The sequence below is a fragment of the Diuraphis noxia genome, unplaced genomic scaffold, assembly GCF_037042655.1.
Source record: "Diuraphis noxia isolate RWA-SAM2 unplaced genomic scaffold, SU_Dnox_SAM2 contig0001, whole genome shotgun sequence".
Lineage (NCBI taxonomy): Eukaryota > Metazoa > Arthropoda > Insecta > Hemiptera > Aphididae > Diuraphis > Diuraphis noxia.
Window position 1 is genome coordinate 39,654,064 of NW_028301711.1, and position 16,875 is coordinate 39,670,938.

Below are 16,875 nucleotides of genomic sequence, written 5' to 3' on the forward strand. Positions count from 1 at the left end.
TTGCCACATTTTTTTTATTAATATTATTTATTTTACATTTTTTTACCCAATATAAATCCTCGGCATTTATTTGCCGTTGCGTGTATCAAAGCCTATGAGCTCCACCGACTTGGCCTTCGGGTCATCACGCGGTGCGGCTCCTAGGTCACGACAGAAGTGTTCCCCTTTTGTCGTGGGTGGTTTTCGGTAGGTAAAATGCCCGAATTCTCACAAACTCTACATCTAAATCGTTCAAAGTAACATCTGATTTAAGGCAAGGAGATGCATTATCTCCAATTTTTTTTAACCCAGTTCTGGAAAAGGTGGTCAGAAATATGAATATTTCAGAAGGTATAACCTTATGACTGTCAAATATAGGACTGCTAGCTTATGCCGACGATATTGTCATCATAGGAGACAATATTGAAGTAGTTAAAATACATTGTAAGAAGCTAATGGATGCTGCGAGTAAAGTCGGCCTCAGAATAAATGATAGTAAAACGGAATATATGAAGCTCAACAGAAGAAACAGGAAGTATCGGCACGGAGAAAGTATGAATGTAGATGGACATATATTTCACAGGGTTCCACAATTTAAATACTTAGGTGTCCTCTTAACTCAGTACAATGAGTTAAAAGTAGAGATTTAAAAAAGGATACAACTGGCCAACAACTGCTATTTTGGTTTGGGAACCCTGAAAAAATCTAGATCAATATCTCTAAATTCAAAAATAAAAATATATATGACATTAATACTTCCAGTCATCCTATATGGGTCAGAAACATGGGCTTCAAGAAAAATAGAGGAAATAAGATTGGACACTTTTGAAAGAAAAGTCTTAAGACGAATTTATGGACCTTGTCTCGACACAGGAACCAAAGAATGGAGAATTCGAACCAATGAGGAAGTATATAACTTGTTCCAAAGACCAAGTATTTCAAGGGAAGTCGCAAAAAGAAGACTGATGTGGGCAGGTCACGCTTGGAAGAAAAAAGACGCTATGATAAACCCAGTAATTAAAGAGGATCCGAAAAGAAAAAGACCACTAAGCAGACCACGCCTCAGATGGGAAGACTGTGTGAATAGAGAAGTAAAAAGAGTAGACCCAAGAGCAAACTGGAGAGAAATAGCTGAAAACAGAATAAGGTGGAGGGAAATTTGTTTTAAGGGATGGTCTTAAAGGCTGGAAACCCCCCCAAAAAAAATTTTAAAAAATACAAGCATTTTAAAAATTACGCTAATGCAAATAGTTAAAAACATAATGCTAAAATTTTTATTAAAAATAAAACAATAATAATAACGGATAACAATTGGTTTTGTTTTTAAATTTTGGATGTTGTGATTTATTATCTTTCTTCATAAACAGTGTACATTTTAGTAATCAAACATAAGCATGAACAAATATATTAGGTGTATTATACTATTACTATATTATATTTACTTGACGTAAAAGTTCTGATAATAATATTATTTAAATTCTTCACTTCACCTAAATGTTCAGATAAAAATATTTAGGTAGGTACCTATCACAAACCTCAATAAACATTGTAAAATCACTAAAATCTAATCTAACCTAACAAAGTTTTCATTTATAAGCTACAAACCTTAGAAGGTTGTTTGTACTATTAATTTTAGTTCTGTATATTAGGTGTAAAGTGTTGTTATCATAATAGATTAATTTCGTTTGCCAATTAATTTTTGAGCATGGATTTTAAGTTCGTTAGGTTAGATTATTTTGTTTGAGGTATAATAATGTTACACAATTTTCTTGTGTTGAACTTTTTAACTTGTATAATTATCGTTTCATATATCGTTAATCGTTATAATAATATAATACTTATATTAATTATTATTATATAATATCATTATACTATCAAACAATTGTTTATAAGATGACAAAATTTTGATAATTTATCAGTGTGGTAAACATTTGTCTACGGCCGTTACAATTTTCAATGTTAAATAATCTTGCGGAATATAGAATTAAAATAATGTAGGCTATTATGAGCTTCGAAAGACTACAACTGCAGTTTTCATCTATGAATACATTTGTGTTGTAACCTTAAATATAAAATCAATATCACATTAATATAACTCAATATCGTTATAGTCATCATGAAATTAATTTTAAACGTTTCAGGTAAAATAATAATTATATTAAAAATCTTAATGAGATAAAACAAACTTTAGTTTTTAAATTAACAAAATGAAATAACATTGTAATCATACTGCAAAAAATTCAAATTATTATATGTTATTTTTAAGCTTAATTTTACCGAATTAACTAGCAGAAAATGAATACCGAAAAATGTTATTAAATTCAAGAAATAATATTCATTGAAAATAAATATTAAATTGAACAAACTATTGTAATGTCAAGAATACATATGTGCATTTGTATATTATTACATCTGTATATTATATAATACATTTATTTTTCTGAATAATTTTTTAGTGAGATATTATTATTATAATTGTATGAATTGAAACTATAAAATCGTATTATTCAAAAGAAAGCAGACATTTGTATGATATTTTTTTTTTATTATTATTTTTTATCGTCGTTGGATATTTCATTAAATCTATAATCGTACTCCATAATAATATGATCGAAATTAGTGTGGAATTTAATATGAAGTTAATTAATTTAACACAAGTTGACAACTTTAACCGTCGTCAAATTTACAAAATCGTATGATTGATACTATTTTATAACCTTATAAACAACTTAGAGAATAATTAGAATTAAAACTATGCTAAAGAGTAAATATTACATTAATATAGAAGGATAATTAATTCTAGTACGCATCATTTTAACTATAACATGCTGTATTATAATTGTAATGTAGATAGTAGCGCACATTGTTGAGTCGTTGTTATTAAATTGGTACCTATACTGAGTTTCTTGAGTTATTTGGTGTGCTGTCAATAGTATTACACTTTTACTTGAAATTTAAAATCCATAACTTTATATTATATTATAATGAAAATTGTAATATTCGTCCACAGCGACTTCATTTATTGTTGTAAAGTTTAAAAACGTGTAGGTGTAGAATGTAGATTTCATAATATATTCTCATATAATATGATAATCTTCCAAAATTATCATCACGGTGAAAAAAATATTCAAAATGTTGAAAAGCTTTGAACTTATAATTATTTGAGTCAAGAATATTGTAGTATCAATTCGTTAAATAATTGAATACTAAGAACACAAAATAATAAAAATCAATTATATTTTTTGTGCATAACTTTCCTAAGCATGGGGAAGATACGAATATATAAAACTTAAATAGTTTATAGTTAATAGTAAACTATTATTATTATTTAACTCGGTTAATAGGATTTATGTAGAGTTATATAGAAATCAACAATTAACTTACTTATTAAAGTTTAGTATTTTTTTAAATTTATAATTGTCCAATGTGGCTTAAAATAATAGATTCAATATAAATAATATCTTTCTTATGCCACGTTATATCATTAGATAACCACGGCGAAAATATTTTATGGTTTGTTCTTTCGAGAATTTTACTTATTAGTTATTAGTATTAATTAATAATTATGCATAGATACTTATGCATAATTAATATAATCATTTTTTCTAAATTCTAATTCATTATCAAGAATAAATTATTTTTGATAAATTTTATAATCAATCTGGGTTAACGACATCAACGTGAAGTAAATGTTAGAATTTATATTTTGCTATACCTAATGTATTATAAACAATAATTTTATTATATTTATTTTTGAATTATTTATAAATAGGCTTAATCTAGGTTTTAGTATTTTATATTTAATTAAAAGTAACCCTCTATGGCGCTATCTATTTAATTTATATTAATTTAAAAAACTACCAAGCTAAACGTTAAGTTAAAAAAACCCCACAAAAAGTTAAGTTAAAGTGATAAAATCATCTTAACTTAAATTTATTAACTCGTCTATACCTAGCATAAATTATGAGTTATTGGCAATTTTATATATTATTTGGTGATATTTTTTGAAAAAAATATTATGTATTATATTTGTGTGCTAAAAATGCCGGTTGATTTATAGGTGTGACTACAATGATCGTCTGCGAGTTTTAAATGGGTATTTATACATTTTTTATTTTACAAATAATAAATAAATGGCCATTAGTCATCGGAGCCGGACGCCTTGAACACTAATATTATATTGTATGGTATTTTTACTACACATCACATTATCATAATATTATACTGGCAAATATTATTATATCATCGCATCGTTGGTTGCGCACAGGCGGATGTCAATATCAATAATACCATAATATGATATGCAGAAGCGCACTGCAGCTTCGATGACCGTTCAGCAGCGTTGGTGTATGCAATAATATTATAAAATTAATACATACACAACAGACGACACGATCTATTTAGACTAAGGACACGTGTGCGCGTGGGGAGGACAGTAAAAGCTGCTGGTGTGTTATGAAAGCGCCGCTACCGGAAGTTCGGAAGAGCCAAACGTTTGGGAGACCTGCGACGGCGGTGAAGGAGCACCGATAGTTGGTAACCGGGTCATTATGCGAAACGGAACTACGGCACATTAGGCGCGCGTTTGCGCTAGGAGGTTTTAATTTGAGATTTGGAATTTTACTGGTCGTCGAGAGGGGTGGCACATTAATGCAATTAGCATTTTTCCTTTTCCATTTTTTTTTCTGTTAAGACCATTTTTGCGATCGACAATGCGGACTACGATATTATTATTGTGGACGGGCGAGACCGTGCGATGTAGAGACCGATGAGTGCGAGAGAGCCGCGGAGAGGAAAAAAACACAAGCGGCTACGCACGACCGGCACGTGCACGGCCGCCGTTTATAAACAATATTATATCGCCAGGGGTTGAACCAGTCGAGGGGTACAGCGACGCGATGAAGAAGGCTTTTTGTCGATGTAGTTTTTATTATTTTTTTTTTTTCCCCCGATTGCGACAAACGGTCTCGCCAACACGTCGCATTTTATAACGTTTTGTTCGCCGATAATGCGATTTCGATGTTTGTATGTTAAATACTTAAATATTATATATTGTGATAGTAATAATAATATTATGATGTGCGTACAACAGTATATTATAATAATTGTACGTATACTATTCTGTATTATATAGGTACGCGAATTGTATTATTATGATTATATTTTATAAGACGTATTAATGTAGGTATTAATGTAACCTACCATAATAAAATAATTGTGTAGAGTCCGTTACTCGACACGCCGCGTGTTGGTTGATTGCATTTATAAAGAAGTTTTTAAGTACAACCGTTGTACTTCAACGGATCGCTTTATAATCCGATGATCGTTTCGTAAATCCGTAAAAGTAATTATATAATTATAAATGGCATATTTATTGTATGCTCAATTTACTAACTTATTGTTTAGTGACACTCGCCAATTTGAATATTTCAGATTTTTATACGCGTACCCATATATATACTATAATACGACGTATGCGTGAGGAATTGATGACTGTCATGATATATACGTTACAGCTAGTATACCATAAATTATGAAAAACTGCTTTTAAAGGGGAGGGAGTCTAATTTATGTTTATTTTGTATTACTTTATTACTATAATTACTTTCAAAAATGACAATTTTTATCTACTTAAAAAAATAATTGATATTTTTTAAGCTGTTTAATAAAAACAACTTATAATAGCATTATAGCAACCTTCACATTTCTAACTTTCTGACCAAGCGCAAATATTGACCATATTACATTTTACATCTAGTTGAAAAATCCATATGAAATGGAAAATGGCATATGTCTAAAATAGGATTTAATCTACATTAAAAAAACAATATCGATTTTATCGAAAAACTGAAAGGTAATAAAAACTATGAAAATTCATGTTTTCTTCTTAAATTTTTATTTATTTTTATGAAGAAAAATTCTGCGAATTTTCTATTATTACCTCTTAAAAGTACCAACTCACTCTGTTCAGAATCTAAATTTTTTTTTATTTATTATGTTCGTTATGAAACACGATTAGGAAGTTTTGAAAACTACTGGGAATTTTAAATTGTAACCTCCGGAATACAACTAGATTCACTTTCCCACTGAAAAAGATACTGAAGTTGAAAGTTTTAGCATTATTTCAACTAATTATTGCATACATATAGAAAATCAAAATACACTCAGAGATCATTATAAAATCAGAATCTAAAATATCATAGTAGTATGGATTGCAGACAGACAGTCTCCGTTCAGGATCGTTTTTCATTTTATCTATAGGTACAATGATTTATTATTGAATTCAAAGTTTACACACCTATTACAGTGACTTACTAAGTGACGTAGTTGTACACCCGACGGTAAAATACTATACAACAGAGATAGTTCCTCGGTTTCTTTTGTTATCGACAACGGGAATGAGTGTATCTCGCTACAACAGTAGTACAACGTTACCACATATTAAGTTATATAATATACTGTCTTATATAATGTGCAATATGTATTGTATCATAATGATATAACTTGTTGTTTATTAATATTATATATTACATTATGATGTACCTAATAAGAATTTTTTTCATTCTTAATAATACACTATACTAAATTATATTTTATAATAGTACAACTAAACATTTTATTCTTACATCTTTCAGTGTGAAATTCTATATATTTGTACAGGATTAGTTTATTGCTATCGGTATGATTTATTATTATTATTGATGATAATAATATAATATCCTCGAAGATTAAAATAATAAACAGACAAACACAATAAACCAGTGTATTAATATCGAGCACCACTTTTGATTGTTATTTATTGGCAGGTTACGTGCCAAAAGCTGGAATCTACATTTATATATTATGCACTTACATGCATACAGACATTTTTGAGACGTATAAGTACGTAGGTACTTACTAATTTATGATTATGTGTATAAAAATAATATATTTTTATACATCATATTATACTTTACTAACGTTTATTTTTTATAACAAGCCCACACACGCATATTTGTTAGTCTTTTATATTTTTCAGGTACTCAAGACCTTAGCTAAAAAATATGTTAATATGTTAAGCATATAATATTATATGTTAAATAAAGGACAATACTATACGTCTATAAATAATAATTATATAATACTGTTAGGTCAACATTTTCGCTTAAATGTAGAAAAAGGAATAACTAATGTAAATATTACTATCTAATCATAATATACCTACTGTTTCTTTTTAAATTGTCGGAAATATTTTTTTTGAAAAAAGTAATAAAATCATTATTTAATACACATAATTTATTATGATATTACACAAATGTAAATTTCGTAATAATATTGTATCTTTTTTTCTTGTTATCGACGATGCTGCCGGAACTGGTTGAGAATACGTCGATAGCGTAGCCATCGTTTATTATACACGAAAATAGGAAGTTATGTATAAAAACCAATACAAATATCGAATACATTTATGTTAAAAACTATCAAGTCTTCTTCGATGAGCCGGATTCACGGGGTGACCGGAGTCCACCACGCTTGGCATCACATTCCACATTGCCCCTTTGCGAGCGGTCCTCCGTCTATCACTTTAATGGTTCATCCGTTAGTCTTCTTTTGTCTGTCTGGTCCTTTTTTCCTCTTCTTTGAGAGTCAGGATCTCTTCTACTATATTTTAAAAGATTCTAAACGTCTTCTCCACGTTATAGAGCACCTCGGCCCTCACCGAGTAAGTCAACACAACGGTAAGTCCTCGAATACAGCGCTGCAAAGAATGACCAGCATGTCCTCCACGTCTGAGGGGTGACCTAGACGCCCGCCAAGATCCTCCCTTAGACTACTCCAATACTGGCACTCAAAAAGGGTGTGATTAGCGGTGTCCGCGTCACTGTTGCAGTAATGGTAGCACGTGCTAGCGGCCCTACCCATCCGGTATAGGTAATACTGGAAGCAACCGTGGTCCGTCAGTGCCTGGGTCATGTAATACGACAGAGGCACCTCTGAGACCGTTCTCTCAAATCACCTATCAATATCCGAGATCGCTAGCCATGTCCACGTTGCCTTAGTCGTGGAAGACTATCGAACTTAACTATGAGCCACCGTTATCCTCCTTTCTTCCCTCTTGATAGCGTCTTTGAAAAAAGGAGCCGGAACCCCAGGAAGCGTTAGAGCGTGCGACCGCATCCTAATTCCTTTCCTTGCCTAAGAGGTCAGCTGGAGGCATGGTGGCTAACTGTAGTGAAGCCTCATCAGAGGGCGTCACCGTTTTCGGCCAAAATGTACCCTTCCGTTTTCGGCTAGTGTCACTTTTCGGCCAACACTTACCCTACTCTTTTCGGCCACTGTCACTTATCGGCCAGCACTGTTTTCTTTAAAATTTACAATTTATGAGTTATGATTGTATCAAAAAATTTAATTAAAAAAAAAAAAATATTACATAATACTTTGTGAAAAAATAATAAAATAAAATGTTATAATATAATACATCAGTCGAATAAAAATATAATAATAATTAAATAAGCATCTAATACTTTGTGAAAAATAATAAAATAAATGAATTTAATTAAATGTTATAATATAATACATAAGTCGAATAAAAATATAATAATAATAATAATAATAAAATATGCATTCAGATTTAGTTTTATTTGTTATAATTATATGATATTTGTTTGACAAATTTGTAACGACATATTTTATTATTTTTATAGTCTTCAATTAAAGCTTCATTTCGTCGTTACCGTTCCACATTTTTTGTATCACGAGGTGTTTTTAAAATGTTAATACTTTTAATTTTTATATACAGGGTGATTGATTTATCAAACAACACTAATTTTTTCAAAAAGTATTGACTTTTTCAAATTTTTTTTTTCAAAACTGTAGTTATACACTCTTCTTGAATTGTATATTTTTTTATATTTTTCACCCTTATATTTATTAGGTAAACCACTATCAACTTTTGATTTTCAAATGGTAACCTATACTTAAAATTTCATAAATTAATAAAGCTATTTTTTTAAATTAATTATTACGTTATAATTTCGAATTTAGCGCTAGTAGTTTATGAATTATAGGTATTTAAAGTTTTTGATTGGCGTAGTGGAGTGGTACGGGGTTACCCCGCAAAATGTTGGTCCACTACTCCGCTTGTCTAAACTTAAAATATTTATATCTCATAAACTACTCGTCCTAAATTCGATTTTTATGAATCAAAATACTTACAAAAATATTTTGCTTAGGAATATGAAATTAAAAAACTATGTTGTCATTCAAAAAAGTAAAAAACTTAAAAAATGATGCTATGTATTGACGTCCCGCTGAGACATCTAAACGCGCATATACACGTAGATATGTATAAGTGACCCTGGGGCGTATGATTTCGCCAACCAATTATATTGTGTAGGACCTCAATAGTTATATCGAAGGCCAAACTTCTAGCCTTTCCAAAATATTACCATAATTGGAATTAAATATACGAAATATTAAATATGAAATCGTAGTCTTGGCAGGCGTATCTAGAGATATGATTAATGTCGTCGGGTTCTGGAGATTACGTATCGCGAATAACCAGGATGTGGCCGACCGGTCGCATGGGTGTGGGAAGCTGCGATATTAAAATAATACACGCGTACGCTTTTGCACGACTCGGCCATGGACACATACGTATCTTATCGATAGGAGAGGAAATGCAGAGAGTAGGACTATCTGGACTATATAGGAGAGCCCCGATTAGACCCAATTCAGACGTGAGCCACCAGAGTCAGAACAAGCGCCTTCACGCCAGCCACCAGTCCAATTTAATTATTCGGACTTAGAATATTTTGCAACCAAATCATTTTGTGCAGTAAAAGTGTTTTATTTACATAGTAATCAAATAAATATCTAATAAATTAATCGCAAATTAAGTTGTTATACTTATTACACCCAATCCATCTACCTCAACACCAGTCGTTTGTCCTCCTGTATGCTGGGACGCTACAATGATAAGGATAAAAAATATTTAAAAATATAATTTTTTAATAAAAGCGTTGGTTTATTAACAACTTGAAACTATGTAAAAAAATATTTTGAAAAAAGTCAATACTTTTTTAAATAATGAGTGTTGTTTGATAAATGAATCACCCTGTATATATCTGTTATAACTTCATTTATAAGTACAGCTAACCACCTCATTATGGGTGGAGTATGTTTATAAAAGCATTGATTGAAAAAAGAGTGGAATGACTCGCAAGAATTTGTAGTTCTAGCCAAACTTGCCGACGCAGCAGCCCAATATTGAGGTGGAAATATACTTTCTTCATTTATGAAATTGTCATTTAAGTAATCAGAGTATTTTTTTAATCGTTCATCATCAAAACATTCTGATACTTCATGTGGGTCTAAAAATTATAATCCAAAAGTGTGTCTAATCCATTGTCCTATTTCAGATGACATATTTTTATAATCTACGGATAATCCAAATTTTTGCACACTTCGCCACCAAGCTTGAGTCAAATGAAATCTACAACCCACTATTAAAATTATAAAATTCGGTGTTCTGCATATATGTACAGTATGTACACGCGTAATTTTCGCTCCATTTACTATTACATTTATCTACTCCAAGACATTGACGTTTAAATTAAATTTTAAACGTGTTGATTCCAAATAGAAAAGTGTTGTTCTTAAAATTATAACCACTGGATCCTCCTCCTCTCCAGGGACTTTCCCTTAACAAGTATTGTATATAAAACGCAATCATATAATGTTTTACACAAATTCCCGCAATGAACAGTTATTACGCTTAAAGATTTAACTTTGCTCTAATATATTAATTACTGGTTTGGCAATCGAAATGGACCAATACCCACAGTTAAAATTTTAAACAAAAAATTGTAGATACTGATATGGGTCTAAGCTTATGCTGCCTCAGGTGACAAAGTAAATAATTGACAATTAGTCACTTCATCTACTAAGAGTATAAATTCTCCAGGAACTAGGAACCAAACCCAAAAATACCCAACGATTAAAATAATATATATATATATATATATATATATATATATATAATTATAATATAAAGGCTTCAAAATCTTGTGGTTATTAATCTAAAATTGTAACAAGTTTAAACAGGAATGTAGTATCTAAAGATATTTACAATTTGCACCATAAACTAATATAATAGAAACAATTTTAAATTGCTTTAGTGTTATCTTAACTGAGAGCAAGTCGGATGAATGTTGGGATATTGAAAATTATCCGTGCTTCAATGTATTTTGGACATCTAATGACGATCGAAAGGTTTTCATTGCATTTGTGGCACACTAGTCCTAGTTCTTTGGAGATGAGAAAAGAGTGGTTTAGGTTAGTGTGTGTGACCTATTCTTTCACAAGTTATGATGACTTAATGGGTTATGATGAATCTTCTTTTTAGGCTACAGGGAATGTTTTATTACGGGTGAAAGGCTTGATGGTTCTTAATTTATTTGTGAGGAGAACGTTGCTCCAGTAATTCTGCTACGTATCCAAAGTTTTGGTATTAATAGTGTCAAGAGACTTTGAAAATTTAGTTGGGTTTAATTTTAAGCTATTGTGAGGAAGAATAGCTTCATTTGAAAATTTATTTGCTATTTCGTTGTCAGAAATATCGTGAGGGACCCACATGAAAGTAATTGTTTTATTGGTTGTTAATGTCAATTCCTAAATATGCTGCACTAGTTCCTTCTTAGAATAGAAATTTTAAATTGATATGTAGGCATTTATCATAGCCAAAAAATCCGAATTTGAGAAGGAGGTGATTTTTAGTGTTTCGAAGATAGCATAGGTTTCAGCTGTTTAGATGTTGGTGTTGGGAGAAATTGATAATTTAAGATAAGCAAGTCCTATAATTTCCGCAAAATCCTCTCGATTGAAATTTTTAGATGCACCAGTATTATTTATTTATTATATAGGTGTGCTGCTGTAGTATTTTTAGGACATTATTTCTAAAAACAGATTTCGAATGGCAGTAGTGTTAGTGGAGTATTTGCACTGTTCTCAGTGATTAGTGAGTTGTGAATTGATATACGGAGACCAAAGAAAAGAGGAGATGAACGTTGTATTTTGCACAATGTTTGTATTTGGAAGCCGAGATTTTCACTGATACACCGTCGCTTCATCGTGTTTTTTTCATTGCAATCTTATTCGTTGTGCGTCACTTCATCGCTGACTGTTCATTGCTCTAACCGTATCGTCAACATTTCACCGTGCAACAGTTTATCGAATACATTTTATGGCGTGGCATATCATCATGAATGCCACTTCATCGTAATATTAATTAATCACTATTGTATACCTACATACATTCGTCATTCTATGGTCAAAAAAATAAATAATTTAGACTTTATCATAAAACGTGTAATTTATTAGCTTCATTAGTTTTATTTTGAAAACATTTCAAATATTACAATTTAAAAACAAACAAAAATAATATACAACTCTATAAATCACTGAAAATCAATTCTAAAAAAAATAAAAACAGGAAATATTTTTCCAGGTATTAATTTTGTTTAAAAATGTTTTTGGATATCAAAGGTCAATCCTTTTAAATAGATCCAAATTGGCTTGTTTCCGTATTCACCTACAATTCTAATAATTCTTTCTGCAGTATCACGGTAAGTTTTTTGTCTACTTCGTAGACGTCCACCAGCAACTGAGTTCGCATCATTTCTATTAAACATTGTGATTCTATTATTTTTTCAAAAATTTCCAAATGTTAGCGTGGAGAAATCAAGCAAAAAAGAAAATTTCTTGTGCCAACCTTTAATATAATTATTGGTCTCTAAAAGTATTTCCAATGTTCTCTTGATACTGGTTCCACATATCCAATGGAAAAAGAGGGGCAATTTTTCTAACACCACACGATTTGAACGACGTAACCATGTATCTTCAAAGTAATTTACTAATGGACTAAACAAATTTTAACTATCCTTGGAGAACGTAGTTTCCAATAATTCCATAAGCTTTTCAATGACATTTAATACTGAGACAAAAGCTAAAGCCATTAAGGTTTTATATTCAGTTTGAAATCTAGATCAGTATCATCACGATATCTAGCTTGAATATCTAAATTTTCTGAATTCTTCTCCAAATGCATTGTCCAATGTGGTAGAAACAGCCACAAATTTTAACTCCAGGAAAATCCGTTTGGACGCAGAATACAACACATTTTTGTAATCTATCATTACTATTTCTGGTTTCAGTTTTCTTTTTACATTAATAAGTTGTAGTAGAGTTCGATTGTAAGTAGCCCTCTGTTTATTTGATACCAATACATAAACCACCGGAAGCACCGATTCGTCCTGCATTAAATGAATGGCATGTACTTGAGTAAATATTGGAAGAGTTGACTTGAAAGTTCTATCACAAAACCAATACTACGATCGTACTAATGTGTCTAAGTTACTATTTGTGGAGAAAACAAAAAGAATATTTGTGTTATCTATTCCACTATCAAATTAAAGAAATGTTTCTCTGTTAGTTATTTCTGAATATAGTTGTTGGATAATCAATTCTGCTAACGATTGGTGTTGTAGGAGCTTTATTTACAGTTTTTCGATCCACTGTGTGGGCAAGATCATACTGCAGTGCTAATTGTACAAATTATGAAATTCCAAGTGAAGTTACCACAAAGATTTGTCATTTGTCAAGCTTTTCATTTGATTTAAGTGTTGCCTCTTGATTTGACGTCACGCGTGCCACACCACTTTGACCACCTCTAACTTCGTGGTTGTGTTGGTAATATCTGTGGTCTCTCACTACTTGACTCAAAACCGTATGAACACGCCATTTGCACTTCGTGTTATATATCCTACACATTTCCTGTAAGTCTTCTCTTCCAATTCTCTCTCATCATTGTAAATACAGCCTCGAAAAATAAGTTTGTTCTTTTTCTAGGCAAAAAAACAAGTTGATTTAAGAACAATAAATTTTTTATAATTATAGCCTTTAGCTATTAATTAAAATTAAAATTATACAATTTATATGTCCCCCCTTATCAAAATATTGAAGATCCGCTCTTGTTTATTAATAATATATCTACAACAAACCAAATTCTCCTCGCTTAATTTGCTGAAAACATAATCTTTTACTTTTTTGTTGCATATATATATATATATACGATATATAAGATATAGCATAGCAATTCAAATAATAATTCTAATATCGCATCACAAAATCTACAATTAGGTACTCTTAATTAAAATCTTTGGCCAAAAACCAGTGATTTTAACTCAACGAACAATTTGGATTTGGAATTTGACAAAATATCTACTCAGGTGAATTTTTCCAAAACAAAATGGAGATTGTCTCTCAGAAATTCAATAACAAACCAATTTCACTTCAAATGTCAATATATATTATATTACATATTTATAAATATATCCAGGTATCACTCTGGAAAAATGATTAACTTGGTATAATCACACCAAGAAAAACATAAACAACTTAACTCTTACCTTCATTTACTTAGAGCTCTACTTAAATCTAACTTAAGTCTTAAAAACAAATTACTGCTATACAAAACAATTTGGAGACGGCATTCAAATTTAGGGACCAACTAAACCAGCAAACATATTTTGCTATATACAAGCCTTTTAGTCGATTACCTTATGACTTATCACTGGTGCATTTGGGTACATAACCAATGCAGCCCTCCTTAATGGCCTAAAAATGCAAACAGTAAACGAGCTTCTTCAAAGCCATTATATACATTTCCGATCTAAATTAACTTACCATACAAAACACGCCCACTCTTACATTACATCAAATTCCCTGTCGACTAAAAAGAAACTGATCTAGAGATCTTTTAAAATTAGGAAAAGCTTAAAAAATATAATAAAATATAAGAAGTTTTCTAAGTTCTGTTAATAAATGCTTTCCTCTTCATATGAATATGTTTTTTCTTTTTGAATATACTTTAATTCCTATTCTTATTACTTATTGTTTTATTTTGTTAACAGATGGAATATATAAATATATATAAAAAATATATTAAATGGTATAGACTACATAGGGTAATTTAAATAGAATTCTACATAATTATTACAAAATAATAACGTATAATACAATTAAATTATAATCTTAATTATTATAAAAACACTTATTGTTTTAAAAAGTATGACATTTTTTTTTTAATGGTTTCTTATCGTTAAAAAACAACATTCTAAAAAATAATGTCAATAATATTAATATTTTTTGAACAATGAGCGTCTTACGTTAAATTAATCACATGGTATAATACAGTGAAATCTAACTCAAATTACCTACGGGCCATATATTTTTTCAAAAAAAATTCGCGGGCCAAATTTTAATTACCATTTTTATACTTATACACTAGAAACTAAAGACAAAATGAAGGCAAAAGTACGTCCAAAATCCATTTATTTAAATGTGACTTAATACATCATGAACGTTAGATAATATTATTATTTAATATTTTATTAACAATTTTAACAATTCTTTTTATATTTTTGTTCAAAATGATTTTTATTGCGGGCCACATAGAAAGGGTTTGAGGGCCACTCGTGGCCCGCGGGCCGTATGTTTGAGACCACTGGTATAATATAAAAGCTGTTAATAATAAGGATTTATGTGCATATCATAATATAATATATTAAACTAAATTATTATTAAATAACGTATTTTAATTCTAATTTCATTATTTATTAATACAAATTATAATATAACTTTTAAGTAATACAATTAAATGGTTAAAATTTTAATGATAATGCTAATATACTAACAACGGTTTCGGAGTACCTATATTAAAACAAAGGGGATACTCAGTTTATAAAATAATGGACTTTTAAACTTCTTGCAAATTTTAATTGGGTAGTTCATTTATTAGTAAGCACTCACTATTTCAAATGCTTGATAAGTATAAACTTGTTTTGAAATGTTTTATATACTATAATTCATTACCAATACAAAAGAACATTTAGGAAAAAATTATATTTTTTAATGTAATCATTTTTAAGGTTAATTGTTTAGATTTATAGGTATATACATGTCAAATTGTTCGTTACTAAGCAGAATATTATGCTGATTACTTTGATTACTTTATATGAGTGTAGGTAGTTAATTTGCTAATTAGTTATAATTTATCAATAGGTATTTAATGTTTACCTACTTATATAGTAAGTTAAAGTATAGGAGTATACCAAATGTTGTAGGCTACTCTTATTTCCACTGGTCGGAATATAAACAGGACAGTGCAGAACACCTATAATTAATTAACTATTAACTAAACTTATTCGTTCAAATTTCAATATTTCTTGATGTCGAATGATTAAGAAATTCTGTTTTACTTCGTATTTTCATATTTTATGAAATTTATTTTACTCCTTCATTTTTATAGTTAAACATATGAAGACTTATTACATATTTATACCTTTACACCAAAGAAAGAAGTAAATAATAATTTAATTAAAATAATAATTCAATAAAATAAATTGAATAAGCAAGAATAAATTAAGTTTTCATACAATATTTATTTTCATTATGTACTTATAATTTAATAATTTTTGAATAAATGTCACATAATAGTTTGTAAATTAAAGCCAAAAGTTTAAACTAGAGTCGATACAATTATATTATTATATGAAATATATCATACGTAACATATTAATAACTAATATGTATAGAAGCTTTTTATTTTTTTACTTGTTTAAATACAGATCAATATTCATTTGGATTCAAACACATAAATATACAAATAATTACAAGTAATTAACAATATTCATAATATAACAATTTACCATAAAATATGAAAGTATAAAATTTTTCAAAAAATTTCGATTACAAAAACGAATCATTGTAGTTTCATTCGAGTACCTGTGTAATATACTTCCGATGTAACAAACAAATTTCTTGGGTTGGATGTACCCAGTTTGATTCACATGTACT

At 29.6% G+C, this 16,875-nt stretch overlaps 1 protein-coding gene across 1 annotated transcript in view; it reads left to right on the forward strand.

Annotated features, from left to right (window-relative positions):
* Nucleotides 1–16,875, forward strand: part of LOC149060671 (uncharacterized) — a 37,756-nt gene that overhangs the window by 1,636 nt on the left and 19,245 nt on the right. Inside the window, exons 2-3 of the mRNA XM_089230141.1 lie at nt 358–531; nt 742–1,070. Coding sequence (XP_089086267.1) covers nt 358–531; nt 742–1,070 — 503 coding nt within the window. The remainder of the gene's footprint in view (nt 1–357; nt 532–741; nt 1,071–16,875) is intronic.